The sequence below is a fragment of the Anomaloglossus baeobatrachus genome, chromosome 6 (assembly GCF_048569485.1).
Source record: "Anomaloglossus baeobatrachus isolate aAnoBae1 chromosome 6, aAnoBae1.hap1, whole genome shotgun sequence".
Classification (NCBI taxonomy): Eukaryota; Metazoa; Chordata; class Amphibia; order Anura; family Aromobatidae; genus Anomaloglossus; species Anomaloglossus baeobatrachus.
Genome location: NC_134358.1, coordinates 343625257 through 343650394, shown reverse-complemented (window position 1 = coordinate 343650394; position 25138 = coordinate 343625257). Strand labels below are relative to the sequence as shown.

Here is a 25138-nt window from a genome sequence, read left to right as displayed (position 1 = left end):
GTGGTGGAGTAGGGGTTAATCAAGTTGAGCTGTGATGCACTTCAGGCTTATCTGCCTCTGTTTACTGTTGCAGATTACAGGCCTTGTGCAGCAGCCATTTAAGATAAGACCTGCAGGGATGTATCTGCCCCCTTCACATCCCCCTGTTTATCTCCTGACCTGCTCTCACAGCCGAATGTCTCCAGGGGCTCTCAGCTCCCTCCTCACTCACAGTATCTCAGACAGTGGGCCTGTCCACGGAGCTCTGTGTGACAGGTAAACACAGCGTGCAGTCCTGTTTGCTGAGCTTGCTGCTGTTAGTGTTTCACTATTTCTTCTGTGGCAGGGAGGGGAATGTGTGAGAGTTCACTGAAAACTATGGCTGCCGCTGGAAGCACTTCAGTCCCCTTCCCTGTCTCCTTCTGGATGTTAGTGCCCGATATTTAACCCCTCTCTTACCAGGTCCCGGGTGCTTTCCGTTTGCAGTGGCACAGCTGCAGGGGGAGCAGGGAGGATGGGCAGCGTTCCTCTGTGCAGCACAGCCCACAGCCTGCAGCCTGGTGCTTTGTGTCAGAGCACTCCTTTCTTTGTGGTGCAGCATACACCTTTCACCTCCAAAGTATCAGGAGAGCCGGGCCTGATGTGCGCCCCTTGTCCTGGCCTTATCCCTGCAGCCTTGAGATGTTAGGATGGGCCTGGATAACGTTTTTGGCCTAGGCTGCTGCAGGAGCTCATGATAAAAGCAGCTACCTCGTAGCTCCGCCTCCCGGAAGTCCGACGCTACATTTTTAGCCGCTAAAAACGCACCCGCGGCAAAAAAACGCGTCACAAATGCATGCGTTTTTACCGCGATTTGGTGCAATTTTGGCTGTGTTTTGCTGCGTTTTTGATCTCTGCATTTTGCTGCGTTTTTCTAATGCATTGTATGGGGGGAAAACGCAGAAAAATGCAGGAAAGAATTGACATGTCCATTTTTTTTTTAAGCTAAAAAACGCAGCTTAAAAAAAAAGTTGTGTGTGGACAGCAAAAATGAAAACGCATAGACTTTGCTGGGGAAGCAAAGTCATGCACTTTTGAGGCCAAAAACGCACCCGAAAAACGCGCAAAAACGCCGCGAAAAACGCACTGTGTGAACTTACCCTTATTGGCATTTGGCTGCAGAGTAAGCTTGTTGTGTTTCATGGGCGGGGGTTATAGCATGATCCATCTGCAACTAGTGCATTCTAAGATAAGTTTTAAAATCATCTAACTCTGCCAGATAAGATGGAAACCTCAAATGTCGCATCTGAGGGCTTGGATCCATTGAAGTCAAAGATAATGTAATATGGGCATGGCCCAAAATTAGTATTGGATGGAAGCGAGAGTGGTGGTATTGGGAAAATAGTTGTGTACACACCAGAAAGAAGTCGAAACAGGCAAAAGATTGATGTGTGTGAGAATGGCACATATATTCTCTAGCTGTAGAATCTAAGGGAATAAAATTAGAGGCTTTAACAGTGGCACTACAGACCAATACAAAACAAAAAGTTTATTCTAAAAAATACACGAAAAAGTGAACACAACGCGTTTCTGGGACTCACAATACAAACGTCCCTTTCCTCAGGTGTAGATAACCACAAAGGGTCGGCGCATATATACCCATACGCAGCAACTAATTATACATTGATTGGATCAGACAATTGTATGCAAATATCCACAAACAATAATTGGTATCAATTAATATAAAACATATATATTAAAATTAAAAAATAGATAAAAAAAAACCCCTATCTGATATAATAACTAAAATAACGTGACAGACCAATGAAAATGAACTACAAAAAAGTGAGAAAATTGGACAGAGTATTAACTAATATTCTCAACACATACATTGAGACCCTCAGGGATCAAAGTTCCTAACTTAAAAATCCAAAAATATTCCCTCCTGATAAGTCCACCATATCAATCATTAATATCATCAGGAATTTGTTCTAGAATGATAAGTTTTAATTCCTCCGGGTTCTTTTGTTGTTCCAAAAGGAAACGCTTGGACAAATTGTGGGTTATGCCATGACGAATATTATGGCGATGTTTATTCATCCTACAATGCACTGGTTGTATTGTGCAACCCACATATTGGAGTCCACATTTGCACTCCAGTAGGTAAATTACGTAGGATGACAGGCAATTCAAAGTCTGATGGATTTTATATACAGTACCTGTAGTTTTTGAAATATAGATATTGACACCATCTGTAATTTAGCTCACAACACAAACATTTTCTATTCCTGCATCTAAAGGTTCCCAAGAATTTAGTAAAAGTACACTGTGTGCAGAATTATTAGGCAAATGAGTATTTTGATCACATGATACTTTTTATACATGTTGTCCTACTCCAAAGTGTATAGGCTTGGGAGCCAACTACCAATTACGTAAATCAGGTGATGTGCATCTCTGTAATGAGGAGGGGTGTGGTGTAATGACATCAACACCCTATAGAAGGTGTGCTTAATTATTAGACAACTTCCTTTCCTTTGGCAAAATGGGTCAGAAGAGAGATTTGACGGCCTCTGAAAAGTCCAAAATTGTAAGATGTCTTACAGAGGGATGTAGTAGTCTTGAAATTGCAAAACTTTTGAAGCGTGATCACCGAACAATCAAGCGTTTCATGGCAAATAGCCAACAGGGTCGCAAGAAGCGTGTTAGGCAAAAAAGGCACAAAATAACAGCCCATGAATTTAGGAAAATCAAGCGTGAAGCTGCCAAGATGCCATTTGCCACCAGTTTGGCCATATTTAAGAGCTGCAACATTACTGGAGTACCAAAAAGCACAAGGTGTCAGGGACTCAGGGACATGGCCAAGGTAAGGAAGGCTGAAAAATGACCACCTTTGAACAAGAAACATAAGATAAAATGTCAAGACTGGGCCAAGAAATATCTTAAGACTGATTTTTCAAAGGTTTATGGACTGATGAAATGAGAGTTACTCTTGATGGGCCAGATGGATGGGCTAGAGGTTGGATCAGTAAAGGGCAGAGAGCTCCACTCCGACGCAGACGCCAGCAAGGTGGAGGTGGGGTACTGGTATGGGCTGGTATCATCAAATATGAACTTGTGGGACCTTTTCGGGTTAAGGATGGAGTGAAGCTCAACTCCCAGACCTACTGCCAAGTTTCTGGAAGACAACTTCTTCAAGCAGTGGTACAGGAAGAAGTCGGTATCGTTCAAGAAAAACATGATTTTCAAGCAGGACAATGCTCCATCACATGCATCTAACTACTCCACAGCGTGGCTGGCCAGTAAAGGTCTAAAAAATGAAAAAATAATGACATGGCCCACTTATTCACCTGATCTGAATCCCATAGAGAACCTGTGGTCCCTCATAAAATGTGAGATCTACAGGGAGGGAAAACAGAACACCTCTCAGAACAGTGTCTGGGAGGCTATGGTGGCTGCTGCATGCAATGTTGATCGTAAACAGATCAAGCATCTGACAGAATCTATGGATGGTAGGCTGTTGAGTGTCATCATAAAGAAAGGTGGCTATTTTGATTACTAATTTTTTGGGGTTTTCTTTTTGCAGGTCAGAAATGTTTATTTCTAAATTTCGTGCAGTTATATTGGTTTACCTGGTGAAAATACACAAGTGAGATGGAAATATATTTGGTTTTATTAAGTTGCCTAATAATTCTGCACAGTAATAGTTACCTGTACAAACAGATATCCTCCTAAGATAGCCAAATCTAAAAAAAATCCCACTCCAACTTCCAAATATATTAAGCTTTGATATTTATGAGTTTTTTGGGTTGATTGAGAACATAGTTGAATAATGAAAAAAAATCCCCTAAAATACAACTTGCCTAATAATTCTGCACACAGTGTACATGGGCCATCATTAGTTCCAGCACAACTAGGAATGGTCTGTCTGGAGCTAGGAGCCACCAAACTTTTAAGATTGCGTTTTTTTTCAAAAAATAATTAACGGATTGTTTGACAAATTTTGACCTAAAACGGGGTCATATTTTTTTTTTTTAACAGAATCCAATATTTTTGGATAAGCTTTTTAACATTAAGATAAGAATTACTGAATGTGGTCACTAGACTGCAATTAAATCGATTAGTATTTCAGAAATGTATATATTGATTGGCTCTAATTTTATCCAAACAATATTGTTGGCTAAGAGATTTATTTTTTTTAAGACATCTTTAAGGAGTTTTTTTGAGATATCCTTTATTTAAAAATCTCTTTTTTAGAGTTTGGGATTCTTGGTAAAAATCAGTATCCTGTGTACAATTTTTGCGGATCCTCCAGTATTCTCCATATAGTACATTATGGATCCAAACAGGAAGATGACAACTCTGAAAATCAAGGTAATTATTAACGTCCACCTGCTTGAAGAAAGTGGAAGTAATAATCCCCCCTCATTACCCTTTGATATCAGGAGATCCAGAAATTGCATACTTGGAGCAGAGATAGTAGAGATGAACTGAAGCCCCTAGGAATTATGATTAATTTCATCTCGTGGTACACCTAGTGTCAATACCTTTATTTCAAAAACTACAGGTACTGTATATAAAATCTATCACCTAGTGTCAATACCTTTATTTAAAAAACTGCAGGTACTGTATATAAAATCCATCAGATATTGGATTACTTGTGGTACACTAGATGAAATTAATGTTTTTGTTAATAAGCTTAATCATAATTCCTAGGGACTTCAGTTCACCTCTACTATCTCTGCTACAAGTATGCAATTTCTTGATCTCCTGATATCAAAGGGTAATGGGGGGGGATTATTACTTCCACTTTCTTCAAGAAGGTGGACGTTAATAGTTACCTTGATTTTCAGAGTAGTCATCTTCCTGTTTGGATCCGTAATGTTCCATATGAACAATACTGGAGGGTCCACAAAAATTTTATGCAGGATACTGATTTTTACCAAGATGCCGAAACTCTAAAAAAGAGATTTTTAAATAAAGGATATCCCAAAAAACTCTTTAAAGATGTCTTAAAAAAACCCCAAAATCTCTTAAGGGGGCTTTACACGCAACGACATCGCTAACAAGATATCGTTGGGGTCACGGAATTCGTGACCCACATCCGGCCTCATTAGCGATGTTGTTGCGTGTGAAATCTACGAACGACCGCCAACGATCAAAATTACTCATCTAATCGTTGATCGTTGACACGTCGTTCTAATCCCAAATATCGTTGCTGATGCAGGACGAAGGTTGTTCGTCGTTCCTGAGGCAGCACACATCGCTACGTGTGACACCCCAGGAACGAGGAATAACACCTTACCTGCATCCTCCGGCAACGAGGTGGGCGTCACTTTCTTTCAGCTGTAATCCGACTCTCGGCTTCTATTGGACGGCTGCCGTGTGACGTCACTGTGACGCCGCACAAACCGCCCCCCTTAGAAAGAAGGGGGCGATTTGCCTGTGACGCACAACCGACGGGGGCGGGTGCTTTCAGCTGCGACATCGCTAGCGATGTCACAGCGTGTAAAGCAGCCTTTAGCCAACATGATTGTTTGGATAAAATTTGGGCGAATCAATATATAAATTTCTCAAATACTAATCGATTTAATTGTAGTCTAGTGACCACATTCAGTAATTCTTATCTTAATGTTAAAAACTTATCCAAAAATATTGGTTTCTGTTAAAAAAAATGACCCAGTTTTAGGTTAAAATTTGTCAAATAATCCGTAAATTATTTTTCGAAAAAACGCAATATTAAATGTTTGGTGGCTCTTAGCTCCAGACAGACCATTCCTAGTTGTGCTGGAACTAATGACGGTCCATCTACTCATACTAAATCCTTGGGAACCTTTAGATGCAGGAATAGAAAATGTTTGTGTTGTGGGCTAATTACACATGGTGTCAATACCTATATTTCAAAAGCTACAGATACTGTATATAAAATCCATCAGACATTGAGTTGCCTGTCATCCTATATAATTTACCTACTGGAGTGCAAATGTGGAATCCAATATGTGGGTCACACTATACAACCAGAGCATTGTAGAATAAACATTGCCATAATATAGCTCATGGAATAGTAACCCACAATTTGTCAAAGCATTTTCTTTTGGAACATCAAAAGAACTCGGATGAATGAAAACTTATCATTCTAACTTCCGGTTCCGGCACTGATCATGTAAGACGTGGCACACCTGAGCTCCATCAATCCCTACCACTAGGTTGCATGTACCGGAGCACCTGTCCACCTTCGCTGTCCCTCAACACCTTAAAGTGCAACTGCAGCATGTAGCGAGGCTCTCTGGGGACCGAGGATGTCAACAGCAAAGACATCGGCGGTGAGTCTCGCTCCCTCCCATGCCCTGGGTGCACGGTAAAGATGGCGCCGGCCACACAGTAAATCATGCTGCGCCCGGAGAGCAGATTACCGCTGGGGACTAGCGACCACAAAGAGGAATTACCCGCTCTCACCCCCCCTGCACAGACCATAAGAGCTGCAGCAAGTAGTGGGGCTCCTGGAAAGAGCCGAAGTGGGAACAGAGCAGATCAGCAGCATTGATTCCCCAAGCCCTTCCCCCAACAGAACTCAGGCCTCGTGGTAAAGATGGTGCTCGGTCTCCAGTGAAGCGCACAGGGCACTGAAACGACGCAAGGCCCTGAAGAAACCTCCACCAGGAAGAAGTAGGGTGGAGACTGAGGTAGGGGGACACCTCGGCTCCTAACACATACAAACCTCCTTGCACACCAGGGGAGCTCCAGGACAGGGAGAAACCATACAGCTGTGGCTGGGGGGAGAAGAAGGTGAAAGGGAAAATAACCAGGAAAGGGAAAATATGCACAACCTGGCAGGTAATCAATACTTAAGGCAAATTAGAAGACTTGCACCCCTACTTGATGGAAAGATACCTACTGCGGAGAAGCACTAAACCACAAGATCCCCATATACCCTGTTGTTGCGGGGGGGAAAAGATGGCGACTTCCCATAAACTGCAAAAAAGTCCCTAGGTTACCAGGGGATACTGATTAACCCCTTAACGACCGCGGGCAGTAAAATTACGTCCTAGTGGTCATAACGTTACTGCCCGCGGTCTGCCGGCGGCAGCATGCTATGATCGGCACACATCTCAGCTGATTTTCACAGCTGAGATGTGTGCCTGCTAGGCACAAGCAGAATCGTTATCTGCTCGTGCCGTTTAACCCCTTGAATGGCGCTGTCAATATGTGACAGCGCCATTTTAAGTGCGATCGCGGTAAACTTTTACTTACCCCCCGATACCGGAAGTCACATGACATGATCACGTGACTTCCAGGAGTTGTCATGGTAGCACAGGGTCATGTGATGACTCCTGTACTACACATGAATTGCTTTCACTTTCGCTGTGCCCGCGGCACAGTGAAAAAGAAAGTGAGCGTATCTGCTGTTTACAGCTATGTAGCTGTGATCAGCAGATAGTGCAGAGCGATCAGACTGTTGATCGCAATAGCCCCCTAGGGGGACTAGTAAAATAAAAAAAAAAAGTTAAAAAAAAGTTTTAAAAAATTAAAAAAAAAACAAAAAAACCTAAAAGTTCAAATCACCCCCTATTCGCTCCATTGAAAACTAAAGGGTTAAAAAAATAAAAAATATACACACATTTGGTATCGCCGCGTTCAGAAACGCCCAATCTATCAAAATATAAAATCAATTAATCTGACCAGTATACGGCGTAGCGGCAAAAAAATTCCAAACTCCAAAATGACGTTTTTTTGTCACCACAACTTTTGCGCAAAATGCAATAAGAAGCAATCAAAACATAGCATCTGCGCAAAAATGGTACCGTTAAAAACGTCAGCTCGAGACGCAAAAAATAAGCCATCACTGAGCCATAGATCCCGAAAAATGAGAACGCTACGGGTCACGGAATATGGCGTAAAACGGGCGCCACTTTTTTCGCACAAACTTCCGATTTTTTTTAATCCCTTATATAAAAGTAAACCTATACTTGTTTGGTGTCTACAAACTCGCACTGACCTGAGGCATCATACCAACACATCAGTTTTACCATATAGTGAGCACAGAGAATAAAATATCTCAAAAACAATAGTGCTATCGCACTTTTTTTGCAATTTTTCTGCATTTGGAATTTTTTGGCCATTTTCCAGTACACTATATGGTAATACTGATGGTTTTATTTAAGAGTACAGCTCGTTCTGCAAAAAATGAGCCCTCACATGACCATATTGACTGAAAAATAAAAAAGTTATGTCTCTCAGAAAAAGAATGGCGAAAAAAAAAACGGAAAGCGAAAAATCGGCCGGTCATGAAGGGGTTAAATGGTGTTGGAGGAATCTCCAACCCCAGATATATTAAAAAAGGTGGAGAGCATTGAGTATAAACATTTGGCCTCTGAAGTTGCCAATAATTTGCTACCAGACATCTCCGCTACAATTAAAGAATCAATAGCAGCAGCTCTAAATGCTATGCAGAAGCAACTTGATGAAACGGTGGAACAGTTTGCGGTTATGGAAACCAGAATATCAACGTTCGAGGATGATTTCAACTCTGACCATACTACAGTCATGCACCTGTCCAGGGAAAATCTGATCCTAAAAGACCGCATTGACAATATGGAAAACCGCTCCACAAGAAGCAATCTACACATAGTCGTCCTTCCAGAAACATATCTGTATGGTGAGCTGCGTACATTGTGCGAATTAATAATTCCTAAAGCATTGGGAGTAGCAGAAAAGAGAAAAGTGGAAAGTGTACATCATATTAGTCCGCCTAGGAGAGGTGAAGAAGGAGAAAATAACAGATGCCCAAGACAAGTCATAACAAAATATCTAGATTTCACTGATAAACAGGAAATAATACAGGCATACAAGAAAATGAAACATCCCTTGGAAGTAAATGGCTCCTGCATCTTGCTGTTTGAGGATTTCTTTGCAGAGGTCACCCAGCAGCAAAGAGCATTTACACTCATCTGCTCAGCCTTATTTAAGAGAAATATACACTTCCAGCTAAAGTACCCGGCAACGTTGATTATCCTCTACCAAGATGATTCTACAACTCTACAACACCTTTTTCAGGTTGGGACCAGAGAAGCCGCTGTGGAATAAATACAAGAATAGATAAACACTACCGAGCTACCTTATGGAAGAGGGTTTAGGTGGATCTAGATATGTTGTGAGTAGAGATGAGCGAACCGGTCGCGGTTCGGCTCGAGGTCGGTTCGCTGAACGGGGGTCCCGTTCGAGTTCGGTTCGTCGAACGTTCGACGAACCGAACTCGAGCCAATAGGCTATAATGGGAGGCAATCACAAACACATAAAAATGCATTATAAATGTACACAAACAGTTAATAAACATTGCCATAACACTTACCGGTCCTCGCGATCCCTTCTGCACTCTGTCTCCTGCCGCTATTCCATCCGATGATCGCTGAATCCTCCCGGTGACGGCACTGCCAGCAGAGAAGCAGGACCTATCGTGGCGTCAAAATAGCCATGTGACCAGTCACGTGGCTATTATCTCATTGGCTACAGACTGGTCACATGACTATGACGCGTCATGTAGGACCTGCGAGTGCATCTCTCCGGTACACGGTGCACATATGTGTATCGCCGTGTACCGGCGACATGCTCTAGCACACGGTCGACTCCCCGTTCCGTTAGGGACCGGCTGACACAGCCGGTCATTAACGGAGATCACCGTTGCCATAGCAACGCAGTTAGCGGTGACGTCACCGCTAACCGCAGCTCCGAGAGCACCGTTGCTATGGTAACGCGTCTGTGAGCGTTACCGCTGTTACCGCTGACAGCCAGCACTGATCACTCACGGAGTGAAGGCTGCACGCTGCTTCCCGATTGTAGTGAGGATTGTACTGAGGATGAGGTTCCCCAGCCCCAAGTGATGAGGTGGTGAACCTTATCCTCACTACAATCGTCACTACTACTACACTAGTGAGGATTGTACTGAGGATGAGGTTCCCCAGCCCCAAGTGATGGGCTGGTGAACCTCATCCTCACTACAATCGTCACTACTACTACACTAGAAAGAAAGAAGACAGAAGAGCAGGATCGTGGAGGGCTGACAGGGGGTAATAAAGATGGAGTCTCTAATGTGTCTGTGTATTTATTTCTATTAAAGTATTTTTTCTCTGTGTGGTGTCTTTTTTTAACCCTTTATTGTAGATTCTTAATGGCCGGGTCAAACGTGCCTGACATTAAGAATCTCTGGCTTAATACTGGCTAGTAAAACAAAGCCAGTATTAACTCATGATTACCCAACAAGCCACCCGGCTCCAGGGCTGTTGGAAGAGTTGGATACAGCGCCAGATGATGGCGCTTCTATGAGAGCGCCATTTTCTGGGACGGCTGCGGACTGAAATCCGCAGCAGAGGCGCCCAGAAACCTCGGGCTAACCTGTGCTGCGGATTCCAATCCCCAGCTGCCCAGTTGTACCCGGCTGGACACAAAAATGGGGCGAAGCCCACGTCATTTGTTTTTTAATTATTTCATGAAATAAGTGAAATAATTAAAAAAAAATGGGCTTCCCTATATTTTTGGTTCCCAGCCGGGTACAAATAGGCAACTGGGGGTTGGAGGCAGCCCGTGGCTGCCTGCTGTACCTGGCTAGCATACAAAAATATGGCGAAGCCCACGTCATTTTTTTGGTGGGCAAAAAACTTCTGCATACAGTCCTGGATGGAGTATGCTGAGCCTTGTAGTTCTGCAGCTGCTGTCTGCTCTTCTCCATACAGAAGTTGTTATTGGGCCTTCACAGCCTAAAAATAGCAGGCCGCAGGCACCCCAGACGTGGCGCATCCACTAGATGCGCCAATCCTGGCGCTTCACCCCAGCTCATCCCGTGCCCTGGTGCAGTGGCAAACAGGGTAATAAATCGGGTTGATACTAGCTGTAAAGTCACCTGAGCAGTTTGTGATGTCATGGCGTCTATTAGATACCCAACATCATAAACTGTCAGTACTAACAAAAAAAAAAAAAAAATCGACAAAAGAAATTTATTTGAAAAAACAGTCCCCAAAACATTTCCTCTTTCACCAATTTATTGTAAGAAAAAAAATAAAGGGGTCCCACGACGACTCTGGACCGTCTCGAATATGGTGGGGAGACACTCAGGGAACGTATCCCCCATTTTCTAGAAGTGCGGACCCTTCATGTGAGGAGTGTGGGTGCAATGAATCTGCACTCACTCTCCCCGGGTCCACAGCAGCAGAGTCCATGTCGTAATGGTTGCTACCAAAGCTGCAATGCCCTGCTCATGAGGTAAGGGCATGCCTAATCAGGAGAACTACTGTAGAGGAAGCTCTGCTCACTGGTATATAGGTGCTCAGAGGTAATAATAGATAAAATTAGTGAGTAACCTCGGCACTCTAAATCTCCCAGACTAAGTCAGTAAGTCACAACGGATAGTAATACAAAATCACTCTTTATTGGTCCGTATTAAGAAAAAAAAATTTTCATAAGCATATATGTTTTTGTCCAAAACAAGTTACAAATGACGTTTCGGCCTCAGCCTTCGTCAGATTGGACTTATCTGCTTGTAATCATGAAAAATGACAATAATCAGTATCACATAAGAGTGAGAGAACAATAACATAAACTCGAACAATGTAGAGGTACAATTGGGATGCAGCAAAAAAATTGCAACACAGCAAGAAATGAAACACATGATACAAATGTCATAATACAGTACAAGGACAATATAGTAATGACAAAGATGGGGTCAGAGTAGGCTTAGACAGCTCTGGTACGAAAGAGATGTCAATCATAAAGTAACATGTGCAGTAGGTGTAGAGCTACAGTATGCATGGCAGAGCTAATGGGTAGACTGACCATAGAAAAAGAACGGAGAAAAAGTGGAGAAAAAGTGGAGAAAAAATGGAGAAAAAGTGGAGAAAAAGTGGAGAAAAAGTGGAGAAAAAGTGGAGAAAAAAATGGAGAAAAAGTGGAGAAAAAGTGGAGAATAAGTGGAGAATAAGTGGAGAAAAAGTGGAGAAAAAGTGGAGAAAAAGTGGAGAAAAAAATGGAGAAAAAGTGGAGAAAAAGTGGAGAAAAAAATGGAGAAAAAGTGGAGAAAAAGTGGAGAAAAAGTGGAGAAAAAATGGAGAAAGAGTGGAGAAAAAGTTGAGAAAAAGTGGAGAAAAAGTAGAGAATAAGTGGAGAAAAAGTGGAGAAAAAAATGGAGAAAAAGTGGAGAAAAAGTGGAGAATAAGTGGAGAATAAGTGGAGAATAAGTGGAGAATAAGGAGAGAAAAAGTGGAGAAAAAGTGAAGAAAAAATGGAGAAAAAGTGGAGAAAAAGTGGAGAAAAAGTGGAGAAAAAGTGGAGAAAAAGTGGAGAAAAAGTGGAGAAAAAATGGAGAAAGAGTGGAGAAAAAGTTGAGAAAAAGTGGAGAAAAAGTAGAGAATAAGTGGAGAAAAAGTGGAGAAAAAAATGGAGAAAAAGTGGAGAAAAAGTGGAGAATAAGTGGAGAATAAGTGGAGAATAAGTGGAGAATAAGGAGAGAAAAAGTGGAGAAAAAGTGAAGAAAAAATGGAGAAAAAGTGGAGAAAAAGTGGAGAAAAAGTGGAGAAAAAGTGGAGAAAAAAATGGAGAAAAAGTGGAGAAAAAGTGGAGAAAAAGTGGAGAAAAAGTGGAGAAAAAGTGGAGAAAAAAATGGAGAAAAAGTGGAGAAAAAAATGGAGAATAAGTGGAGAATAAGTGGAGAAAAAGTGGAGAAAAAGTGGAGAAAAAGTGGAGAAAAAAATGGAGAAAAAGTGGAGAAAAATTGGAGAAAAAAATGGAGAAAAAGTGGAGAAAAAGTGGAGAAAAAGTGGAGAAAAAATGGAGAAAGAGTGGAGAAAAAGTTGAGAAAAAGTGGAGAAAAAGTAGAGAATAAGTGGAGAAAAAGTGGAGAAAAAAATGGAGAAAAAGTGGAGAAAAAGTGGAGAATAAGTGGAGAATAAGTGGAGAATAAGTGGAGAATAAGGAGAGAAAAAGTGGAGAAAAAGTGAAGAAAAAATGGAGAAAAAGTGGAGAAAAAGTGGAGAAAAAGTGGAGAAAAAGTGGAGAAAAAAATGGAGAAAAAGTGGAGAAAAAGTGGAGAAAAAGTGGAGAAAAAGTGAAGAAAAAGTGAAGAAAAAGTGGAGAAAAAGTGGAGAAAAAAATGGAGAAAAAGTGGAGAAGAAGTGGAGAAGAAGTGGAGAAAAAGTGGAGAAAAAAATGGAGAAAAAGTGGAGAAAAAGTGGAGAAAAAGTGGAGAAAAAGTGGAGAAAAAGTGGAGAAAAAATGGAGAAAACAATGTAGAAAAAGTGGAGAAAAAGTGGAGAAAAAGTGGAGAAAAAGTGGAGAAAAAAATGGAGAAAAAGTGGAGAAAAAGTGGAGAAAAAGTGGAGAAAAAATGGAGAAAGAGTGGAGAAAAAGTGGAGAAAAAGTGGAGAAAAAATGGAGAAAGAGTGGAGAAAAAGTTGAGAAAAAGTGGAGAAAAAGTAGAGAATAAGTGGAGAAAAAGTGGAGAAAAAAATGGAGAAAAAGTGGAGAAAAAGTGGAGAATAAGTGGAGAATAAGTGGAGAATAAGTGGAGAATAAGGAGAGAAAAAGTGGAGAAAAAGTGAAGAAAAAATGGAGAAAAAGTGGAGAAAAAGTGGAGAAAAAGTGGAGAAAAAGTGGAGAAAAAAATGGAGAAAAAGTGGAGAAAAAGTGGAGAAAAAGTGGAGAAAAAGTGAAGAAAAAGTGAAGAAAAAGTGGAGAAAAAGTGGAGAAAAAATGGAGAAAACAATGTAGAAAAAGTGGAGAAAAAGTGGAGAAAAAGTGGAGAAAAAAATGGAGAAAAAGTGGAGAAAAAGTGGAGAAAAAGTGGAGAAAAAGTGGAGAAAAAAATGGAGAAAAAAATGGAGAAAAAGTTGAGAAAAAAATGGAGAAAAAAATGGAGAAAAAGTGGAGAAAAAAAATGGAGAAAAAGTGGAGAAAAAGTGGAGAAAAAGTGGAGAAAAAGTGAAGAAAAAGTGAAGAAAAAGTGGAGAAAAAATGGAGAAAAAAATGGAGAAAAAGTGGAGAAAAAGTGGAGGAAAAGTGGAGAAAAAAATGGAGAAAAAGTGGATAAAAAGTGGAGAAAAAGTGGAGAAAAAATGGAGAAAAAAATGTAGAAAAAGTGGAGAAAAAATGTAGAAAAAGTGGAGAAAAAATGGAGGAAAAGTGGAGAAAAAGTGGAGCACCCTTTGGTGCCTTTCATGTGGCACTAAGGGGTGCTTAGCTTTGTATTTAGCCAAAAAAATGAAAAAAAAAATGACGTAGGGTTCCCCCTAGTTTTGTAGCCAGCTAGGGTAAAGCAGACGGCTGCAGCCTCCAGACAACAGCTGGCAACCTCACCTTGGCTGGTAATCCAAAACTGAGGGCACCCCACGCTGTAATTTTAAATTAAATAAATAATTAAAAAAAAAACACGTAGGGGTCCCCCAAAATTGGATCACCAGCCAAGGTAAAGCAGACAGCTGGGGCCTGATATTCTCAGACTAGGGAGGTCCATGGTTATTGGACTCTCCCCAGCCTAAAAATAGCAGGATGCAGCCACCCCAGAAGTGGCGCATCCATTAGATGCGCCAATCCTGGTGCTTCGCCCCAGCTCATCCCGCGCCCTGGTGCGGTGGCAAACGGGGTAATATATGGGGTTAATACCAGATGTGTAATGTCACCTGGCATCAAGCCCTGGGGTTGGTGAGGTCAGGCGTCTATCAGATACCCGACATCACCAACCCAGTCAGTAATAAAAAAAAAATAGACGACAAACACATTTTTATTTGAAAAAACACTCCCCAAAACATTCCCTCTTTAACCAATTTATTAGAATGAAAAACAAATCCAGGTCTGCTGTAATCCAAGGGGTTGCCATGACGATCCACACTGTCCCAGTCAATGAAGAGCAGAATGTTCACCATTGTCTGGGAGAGCAGTGCAGTGACCTGAGCTAACATCAATGGGTCAGCCCAGGTCACTGCAGGGCATGACAAGTGCTGCTGTCAGCGAGGTACATTACCTGCGCTGATCTCCAGCACTGCCGACAGCCCCTGTCACTGAGTTCAATGACCGGCGCCTTCACACCAAGTATCGCGAGAGGCCCGTGACGTCACCGCTAGTCAGTCTCGGGTCGGAAGCGAGAGGTGATGTGACAAGCGGTGGCCATGGAGGACAGTGACAGCGCTGAGGTCGGGATGGCGGGACTTCATCACCGCAGGTAAGCCGAGCGGGTGTGTGTGTGTGTGTGTGTGTGTGTATGTGTACATGCCGCGGGCAGGAGGGGGCGGAGCGAGCTGAGCGGGGAAGTGTGGGCTTCCTGCACGTAACTAGGATAAACATCGGGTTACTAACCAAAGCGCTTTGCTTGGATACCCGATGTTTATCTTGGTTACCAGCTTCTGGCAGGCTGCCAGCGATGGCTCCTGCACACTGTAGCTGTAAAAAGCCCTGCTTTTTGCTGCTAGAACCGTTCTCGAACATATCTAGAACTATCGAGCTTTTGCAAAAAGCTCGAGTTCTAGTTCGATCTCGAACAGCCTCCAAAATCACTCGAGCCTAGAACTGGAGAACCTCGAACCGCGCTCAACTCTAGTTGTGAGTGCACATGAAAAAAGAGAGTCAGAAAAACATCTAAAAATTTTTTATGAATTTTATTTAGTATAAAATATAAATATAAAAACAGAAGGCAGTGTCAAGATCCAGGTTCCAGGCACCGATGGCAATGATGGGTGGTAGGTATATGGCTGGATCTGTATGGAGCTAAAAAAGGGGGAGAAAAATAACTGTGTTAATTGACACTACTTGTGGTGGGAAGGAGTAAATAATAGATTAAAACTGAAAATACCTGAAAGGGAGCAAGCTGTGATGAGTCAGCTAGTAACAATAGTTGAGGTTGGTGGTGGGCAAACTTTAATTTATCTAGATGATTAGCACCAACCGCAACTATTGTTACTAGCTGACTCATCACAGCTTGCTCCCTCTGTCACAATCAAGGAGTTTACTCCTCACTGCTGGTGTCAACAACAGCTATTCAATGTAAACAACCCTGATCCACAATCCACATAGGGGGGCATATTTGATTGTACAGGTTCTCTAATTTCCATATGTGCCATATTGATCTAGATAACAATTTATACTACCCTATTCCAGAATGTACTTTGAGACAAACAACAGATCAAATACTCAGTTTTTCCCATATTATTTTCATATATTGTATATTTCTAATACAGCTACATAATTTTTTTCCCCCCATAAATATTTACAGATATTTTATATATAGTTTTAACAATTTAATGCTGCTAGCACATTATCTTTTAGAATTAGGAGTTTTTTAACTACAGGCTCTAACACAGCCATTTTTTATTACTTTTTCATTACTCAGGGTACCGTCTAAGCATATCGGTTTCCATCAGGAACCTTACTATAACCCGTACATGATATTAACAGGTATGCTTTTTGCTTAGTTAATCATTCTAATCTACATCTCTTTGACCTTATCCGACCAACTAGTTTACACTTTATATTTTAGGTGTCTTTTACCTTAAGGCCCAGTCACACACAACGACTTACACAGTCAGACCTTACCAACGATACAGGAACGATACAGGTCACAGTAGCGACCTGTATAACGATATCAGCAGTCATTGGGACCCTGTCACACAGTGTCAAACACAGCGATGTTTCCTGCCCAGCAGGACATCGTCTTTGAAGAAAATGGCCTGGACCATTCGGTAACGACTAGCGATCTCACAGCAGGGGCCTGATCGCTGGTAGGTGTCACACATAACGAGATCGCTAATGGGATCGCTACTGCATCACAGAAACCGTGACTCAGCTGCGATCTCGCTAGCGACCTCGTTATGTGTGACGGTACCTTTACACTGGCGCAGAGAGCCATCTCCCTCTCCACCATCCCCCTCGAGCTGACACCCTTTCCATCTGCAGGACTCGGGTATTTTCAGTTTTTTAGTCTGTTAGTTACCCCTTCCCACCACAAGTAGTGTTAATTAACACAGTTATTTTCCTCCCCCTTTTTATGCTCGATAAAGATCCAGCCATATACCTACCACCCCTTATTGCCATCTGTGCCCAGATACCTGGATCTTGACACTGTCTTCTGTTTTTATATTTATATTTTATACTAAATAAAATTTTTCCTTGAAACTAAAAGAGTGGTGGTCAGAGTTTATGGTACATAATGATCAGCACAAAGATACACCCATGATACTATGGGGCACATCGAAGGCAGTAATTAGGGGCAAAGCGATAGCTCAGGTTTCCTATTTGAAAAAAAAGGCTCAAACAAAATTTAGTGAAAATTCCCATAAACTGAAGAAAGCATAAACATCTTTTTGCAAGAATCCTGATAGGGACCATAAAGAAAGATGGGTAATAGCTCAAAAGGACTTTAATGAATGGACAAAAAAACGGGAACAGATGGCTAGGTCAGTTCAGAAAGCGACATTACATCACTTTGGGAATAAAGCAGGGAAAATATTGGCCAATCTAGTGAAAAATAGGGTCCAATGCAAATAAAAGACCAAACAGGGGAGATACACAGGAACCCAAAGACAATAATTGAGATTTTAGATGTGTATTATAAAAAAACTCTGTTCAACAGAAGCGCGAGGTGAATTTCCCGACAATAATATCTTAACTAAAGTGACACTACCATGACTTACAGAAGAACACCAAACTTTTCTAAATGCCAAAATTACGGAGGAGGACATATTGGGGACAATTAAATCTATGCACATCCATAGAGCCCCTGGCGCCGACAGATTTACAGGGGAGTTCTATAAAACAAAGAAGGAAGAGATCTTGCCCACACTACTAGAGTTGTACAATAATAAATTAGAAGGTAAAGCATCTTTCCAAAAGACTAATCGCGCATATATAAAATTGATCCCAAAACTGTGTTCAGAGGGGGCTGATTATGTTGAATGGTGGTGGGTTGCCCTTCTTGTACCAGAGGTATATTCTGTATCCAAGAAAAATGGCAAACAGGGCTATTCCCACTAACACTAGGGCGGTGAATATCACTTCCATTAGACAGAACTGAAGTCCTCAGTGGTTGATACCTTTTAATGGCTAACTGAAAAGATGGTAATAATAGCAAGCTTTCGAGACTACTCAGGTCTCTTCATCAGGCATGGTATAACACAAAATCTGAAGAGTCACATATTTATACACAACAGGACATAGAGTAGTGCAGTGAAAAAAAAAAATTAGTCTCGAAAGCTTGCTATTATTACCATCTTTTCAGTTAGCCATTAAAAGGTATCAACCACTGAGGACTTCAGTTCTTTTCAACAATTCTTTATCTCTACTGGCTAACACGGTACAAAGATATATTTTACCTGTATCAAAATGGAGGATACCAGAATGTACCGCATCTTTATGGAACATAAGACACTTCTGAAGAAACGCGCACAACTGGACAGCGACATTTTTTTTTTTACTGCACTAGTCTATGTCCTGTTGTGTATAAGTATGTGACTCTTCAGATTTTGTGTAATACCATGCCAGATGAAGAGACCTGATTAGTCTCGAAAGCTTGCTATTATTACCATCTTTTCAGTTAGCCATTAAAAGGTATCAACCACTGAGGACTTCAGTTGTTTTGAACAATTTTTTATCTCTACTGGCTAACACGGTGCAAAGATATATTTTACCTTCCATTAGACAGAACAGGCACAGACAGACACACTGTTCCCTTAGCAACACTCACTGACGTGAGGGCCAATGAAGTTGGTTATCTGGTTCGTCCCAAGGTGGTTTTAGCACTGGCACTGGTCCCACTGCACTCGCTCCGGAACCCAAAGGTGTCCGGCCGGGCCCTGGGCGCACAGTTTTAGCCTGGAGGAACCAGATGTTACCAACTTCTCTGATCTACGACAGACAACAAGAGCAAAAGCACAGAAAAGCAGACAAACAGACGAGGATGCAGAAAACATCTACTGGCAAAAGTTCTCTCAGAGTTCAGTAGTGACCCACCAATTACCCAGTATCTTACAGTGTCCCTCTTGCAGCGGTGAGGAGAGAAGAGAGCAGAGATGGGGAGCAAGAAAGAGCAAAAGCTTTCAACTCTTACCTGGCCAGGTGTTTCTGGTCCCCACGTCTGGTCACCTCGTCCTCTGGATGGCAAGATGGTCCACTGGGTCCTGGGATTAGACACGTGTCCCTGTTTGGGCACCAGAAATGTTAGGTTGACCAATAGGTCACAACTGATGCCAGCAATGACCAAATGCGGAGGGAGTACCGGCAACACCCCCTGCTTCCCCCAGCCTCAATGAGATACAGACAGACGCTGGTATACACATAAAAGCTGGAGTGTGCGCTCCAAAAAGAATACTGATTTATTGTTTACATACAGGGTTATACCAAACTAATTTGGGCGTAACTATGTGAAATGCATATTCATTAGTTTAGATTCGTCATAAGCGTGGATTACATTTTCCCAGCAAAACCAACATAACAAATTTTATTCTCAAAGCAAAAAAAGTTTCTTCCCAGCAAAGTGTTATCTCTCCATTTAAGACACAACATTCCGAGTCCTTGAATTTCTTCTTAGAGTCTGTTACGTAAACAAGTCTGTTTGTGCACTTTGCAAAGAAGAATTAATTTCTATGATTTTTCTAGCTATCAGAGTTAACTCTTTCCTCACATAGGGGAAGGTCCCGAGGGATCCTGGATCTTATAAGCTTATATCACTTATCAACCTAGATATGAAGTTATTGTCAAAAATAATGGCAAATCGTCTAGCTACAATTCTTCCCCAATTGATTTCCCCGCCACAGGCTGGCTTTATACAAAAAAGATCAGCGACACTTATTATTAGAAAAGTTCTTCTTGCCCTGGATAAGGTAAACCTCAAGCCTTTGGAGGGAGAATCTCCTGCTTTGCTTATGATAGATGCTGAGAAAGCCTTTGATAATATTGAGTGGACATGGCTTTACAAAGTTCTAGATGAAATGCTTTTCTCGGGGTCACTTATATCAGAGAAATCTACACGAATCCAAAGGCTCAGGTTTATATCTCTGGATATCTATCAGTCCCTTTTCCGTTACTGAAAAGAACTAGACAACGCTACCCCCTTTCCCCATTGCTTTTTAATTTGGCACTAGAACCATTGGTAAAACTGCTATCTCCATCAGCAGCAAAACCGGACAGACTTACCTTTTGTCCAAAGTGTAAGGGGTACTTTACACGTTGCGACATCGCTACTGATATATCGTCGGGGTCACTGTTGTTGTGACTCACATCCGGCGCCGGTAGCGACATCACAATGTGTAAACCCTAGGAGCGACGATGAACGAGAGCAAAACAGTCAAAAATCGCTGACCTGTGTCACGTCGTTCATTTCCATAATGTCACTCCTGCTGCTGATACGATGTTGTTTGTCGTTCCTGCAGCTCTACACATCGCTGTGTGTGAAGCCGCAGGACCGACAAACATCTCCTTACCTGCGTTTACCGGCAATGCGGAAGGAAGGAGGTGGGCGGGATGTTACGTCCCGCTCACCTCCACTTCTATTGGCTGGCCGCTTAGTGACATCATGGTGACGTCGCAGTGACGCCGAACGCACCTCCCCCTTGAAGGAGGGATTGTTTGGCAGTCACCGTGACGTCGCCGACCAGGTAAGTGTGTGTGAAGCTGCCGTATCGATAATGTTCACTACGGCAGCAATCACAAGATATCGCATGTGCAACGGGGGCGGGTACTATCGCACTGGACATCGCTAGCCGACGCTAGCAATGTCGCAATGTGTAAAATACCCCTAAGACGAGTGCAACCAATCTCCTTCATGGATTGTGGTCCTGCTCCCACCTGAGCCCTTTATGGTCACATATCAAACTGTATATGGAAGGTATGGCATCTTGAAGTTCATTTCTCTCCTGGTTTTGCTCTTTTTCACCATTGGGAGGAGGGGAATGACATTGAGGGTAAGAAGACTAATCCGCCTCAACTTGTGCATGTGAAACTTCTGGCAGCCAAGAGAGTGATACATAACAAATGGTTGTAATGTAAGATCCCCACGTTTGAGGAGATCTTGGGTCAGCTCATGCATCTTCTTGAAATAGAAGGACTGGGCGCAGAGAGGAGAGCTGATAGAACGTGACATTTTTATAAATGAAAAAAATTTATATTGGCCTATTGTAGTTGGGAGGAGATAGGATTATGTCACCTTTCAAAGACACAGTCTGGTACCATATGGACAGGCTGAAGGGTACACTGGAAGGCTTGGAGGTGGGGTGTAAAAGGACGAATGGTGACCAGGATGGACCAAATCTGGTGTGATTGGGAAGTAACTGGAATCTGGCTTAGACATTTTCTATTTTTTGTCTTTGCCTTTTTCATAGATTTCAAGTAGGGGGGAATGTTAGGAATGTTAAGGTTAAAGGTCGCTGCCTTCCTTTGCTTTATGTGGTATTGAAACTAAAGATATGTTACGGATTGCGAGGTGATCAAAAAGGACATTTGCAATTTGAAATTTTAAGTCTGAATGCGCTTATGTCATTGTTAAAAATAAATAAATATATATATATATATATATAAAAAAAAACCCCCTTATTATTCTAGAACAAATTCCTGATGATATTAATGATAGATATGGTACACTTATCAGGAGGGAATATTTTTGGATTTTTAAGTTAGGAACCTTAAGCCCTTAGGGTATGTGCGCACGTTGCGTTCTGGCATGACAAAACAGTGTTTTGTCACTGCATGTACGTTTTAAAACGCATCAAAAACGCTGCGTTTTGGATGCATTTTTAATGCATTTTAAATGCATTTTGGATGCATTTTTGACAGTGCGTTCCCACTTGGCTCTGCTACATCCCCATAAAGCATGGTTGGCTGCGAGACAGAGCCGCGCGATCAGAATGAACTGGGATGAACTTCACCTGACTTCATTGTCATCGCGCAGCTCTGTTTCTGTGTGACGCGGCCTGAATTGCGGTCACCGGTGAAGGACTCACCGGTGAAGGCAAATCCCGAGTGACTGAAGTGAGCCGTGCGATCAGCGGTGCCATCACTCAGGTTCCCACGGCCAGCTGGAGTCCTCCACCCGAGACCGCAAATCACCTGAATGACGGCATGGCTGATCATTTCAGTCACTTGGGTGACTTGCTGTCACAGTTGGCGGATCCAGCTGTGGCCGCGGGTAACCTGAGTGACGTCATTACTGATAGCGCGACTCACTTCAGTTGCTTCGTTGAGCTGACAGAGAGCGGTTGTGGTCTCTGGCTGCTCCTGTCAGCTTCCGATTTGGGGATTACCAAAGTGGTGAAAGAGGGTGATTTTTTTTGTCTTTTATTCCAAATAAAGGAAGTATGTGTTTATTTTGTTTAACTTACAGGTTAATCATGGGGGTGTCTCATAGAAGCCTGCTATGATTAACCTAGGACTTAGTGGCAGCTATGGGCTGCCATTAACTCCTTATTACCCCGATAGCCAACGCACTGGGGCTATTCGGGATGAGCCAGGTAGAGTCCCGGGACTGTAGCATCTAATGGATACAGCAATTCCGGGCGGCTGCTGGCTGATATTTTTAGGCCGGGGGCTCAACATAGCAACAAGGGGTGTTTTCACAGAAAAGGACTAGACACTTAAAACACAACTTTTAATAATGTGTACATTAATAAGTGATAACTCACTACATAAAAACGTGGACTAAAAACTAAAAATGAACCACTAGGCCTCCAAGCTCAAATTGGGCCTATGTGACGCATAAGGCACATCAGACCGAAACATCCCATGTTAAACACACTAAGACACAATTAGACAAAGTGGTTTAAAGAACCCAACAACACCCAAAAGAAGGAACTGCCCTCATATGTGGTTTATGAGTTTAAATGTAATGGGACTATATACCAGTATAGACCAGACCTTTACAAGCACCCAGGATACCACCCTTCAGTGTCAATAATGGATCCCGTTTTAGAAAAAGGAATGGTCTTACCGTGACTCAGTGGGCATACCTATACCATACAGGCCAAGAGCTTAATATTGGTGACCATCAAGTGGACATAGTAGATACCAGATATAGCTCAAGATCCAGTGTATTAAATGGCTATAGAAATCGCATCTTACCAACGCGTTTCATATATACTATTCATCAGGGGAGTCTTCATAAAAGATGCTCTGCATCCCGTCAGTATCAAAGAGACTGACCATCAAAGATAGATTGCCCCAAATGGACTGTAACAAAACAATAATAAATAAACCCATAGTCAAATTACATACATACATACACACAAATGTAGGCGATAACAGAAAGCCCACTCACCAAAGATGTCCAGAGTAGACGGACGCCAAACAGAATGTGCCACGCGGTCAGTTTGAAAACAGCGACAATTTATACCATATGCGCATGCGCAGTCAGTACACTTACACTGATCACGATTTTACCCAGCTTTCTCCGTACCAGAAGTAATCGCATCACAATAGCGATGGCGGCGGCGTCATCCAAGATGCGCCGCCCGCTTCATCACAAGTGCCTGGAACGCAAGCAACCACCTAGGGATTTTAAACAAAATACATCCCCATATTGAACGTTATGGTAGTGTTCCAGCGCTACAAGGCTGGTAATGGCACCAGGGTATAAAACCTCTGATGACAGGTATATATCAAAGCCTACACGATAACGGGCCTATCACTTCATAAACGTGCACTCATAAAGGCAGTCATGCCAGAGAGGTAAAGACCCCCAATAGAAGGGTTTTCTTAAATCAAAACACAGGAAAGATGACTATAAATAAATAATCCAGGCATGAACGAAACAATGAATTTGATTTTAGGGAACCATATAAGGAAGAGTCACCTCAAAAATGTCAGTACATGTATCAGCCATATACAGCACTATAAGGGTAGCAGGCCAAATCCATGACCTATTTGCGTAATTCACCTTAATCTGTGCACCAAAGGTCAGCCATATTAGAAAAGCGTGTGACACGTTCGAGCGACCTAAAACGATCGCAAAAGTGCCCAAAATTGTTTGCCGTGGAGAGGTCGTCCTAAATCAAAAAGTCGGTCTCTTTTTATTAGCGATGTTGTTCTTCGTTCCTGCGGCACCATACATCGCTATGTGTGACACTGCAGGAGCGACAAACATCTCCTTACCTGCCTCCACCGGCAATGCGGAAGGAAGCAGGTGGGCGGGATGTTACGTCCCACTCATCTCCACCCATCCGCTTCTATTGGTCGCCTGCCGTGTGAAGTCGCTGTGACGTCGCACAAACCGCCCCCTTAGAAAGGAGGTGGATCGCCGGCTAGAGCGACGTCGTAGGGCAGGTAAGTGCATGTGACGGGGACTAACGAGGTTGTGCGCGACGGGCAGCGATTTGCCCGTGTCGCACAACCGACGGGGGCAGGTACGATCGCTTGCGATCTCGCTAGCGAGATCGCAGCGTGTAAAGCCCGCTTTAGGCTATGTGCTCACGGGACTCTGTGATATATCCGCAGGTACGTCCGCAGGTTTCCCGCAGCTGATCCTCGGAATCCGCAGCTATACATAGCTGCGGGATTCCAGCGAAATAGCTGCGGTAAACCTGCGGACATTTATGCGACTTACGTGCGGAAGTCCCGGCCTCTATCTCCATAGTGGAGGGCTGGGATTTCCGCAGGAATAATTGACATGCAGTTATGTGCGGCTGCGGGACATCCGCAGCATATTCCGCAGCCGCACATACTGCAGCATGGACACAGACACTCCCCATTTCCCATAGGATAACATGGGGAGTGTCTGTACTTGCTAAAACCTGCGGATTTATCTAGAAAATCCAGATAAATCCGCAGGTTTTCCGCGGCAAAATCCGCAAGTGCGAGCTCCCGTGGGCACATAGCCTAAAGTGCCCACTAACCTGAAACCTAACCTAATACTCTATCCCTACCTAAACAGCGGAGGTTGGCACCCTAAAAAACCTACGCCAATGGCGCCTCCACTCAATGTCGGCTGTCCCTCCTAGAAACACCCTATAATCTAAGGTGCATCTAAGAAAGGGGTGAAAGAAAGATATTCAATTAGACCAGTGGGTACCAGAGTGTTCAGGTTGTAAATCCAAAAACACTCTTTTTGTAGAATTTTTTTATCCCAATTCCCCCCCCTTAAAGGGGGTCTAATATGGTCAATGCCCATTATCCTGATACAATTCTCATTACCCTCATGATAACTGTTAACATGCCTAGCTACAGGTGTATC

The 25138-nt window shown here is 42.7% G+C and overlaps 1 protein-coding gene across 13 annotated transcripts in view; it reads right to left on the bottom strand.

The window, feature by feature from the left end:
- Positions 1 to 25138, bottom strand: part of TRIO (trio Rho guanine nucleotide exchange factor) — a 3493742-nt gene that overhangs the window by 1991838 nt on the left and 1476766 nt on the right. For 8 of the 13 annotated variants that reach the window (XR_012724343.1, XR_012724344.1, XM_075314973.1 and 5 more), the window contains exon 43: positions 19031 to 19120. The exons of 3 other annotated variants lie outside the window; for them this stretch is intronic. Coding sequence is in view for 8 of the 10 variants with exons in the window: in XM_075314973.1 (XP_075171088.1) it covers positions 19031 to 19120 (90 nt within the window). In the remaining 2 variants the exon portion in view is untranslated. Of the gene's footprint in view, positions 1 to 15573; positions 15697 to 19030; positions 19121 to 25138 lie in introns of those variants that run through there. 2 more of the 13 variants (XM_075314979.1, XM_075314981.1) reach the window with 2 other exon arrangements.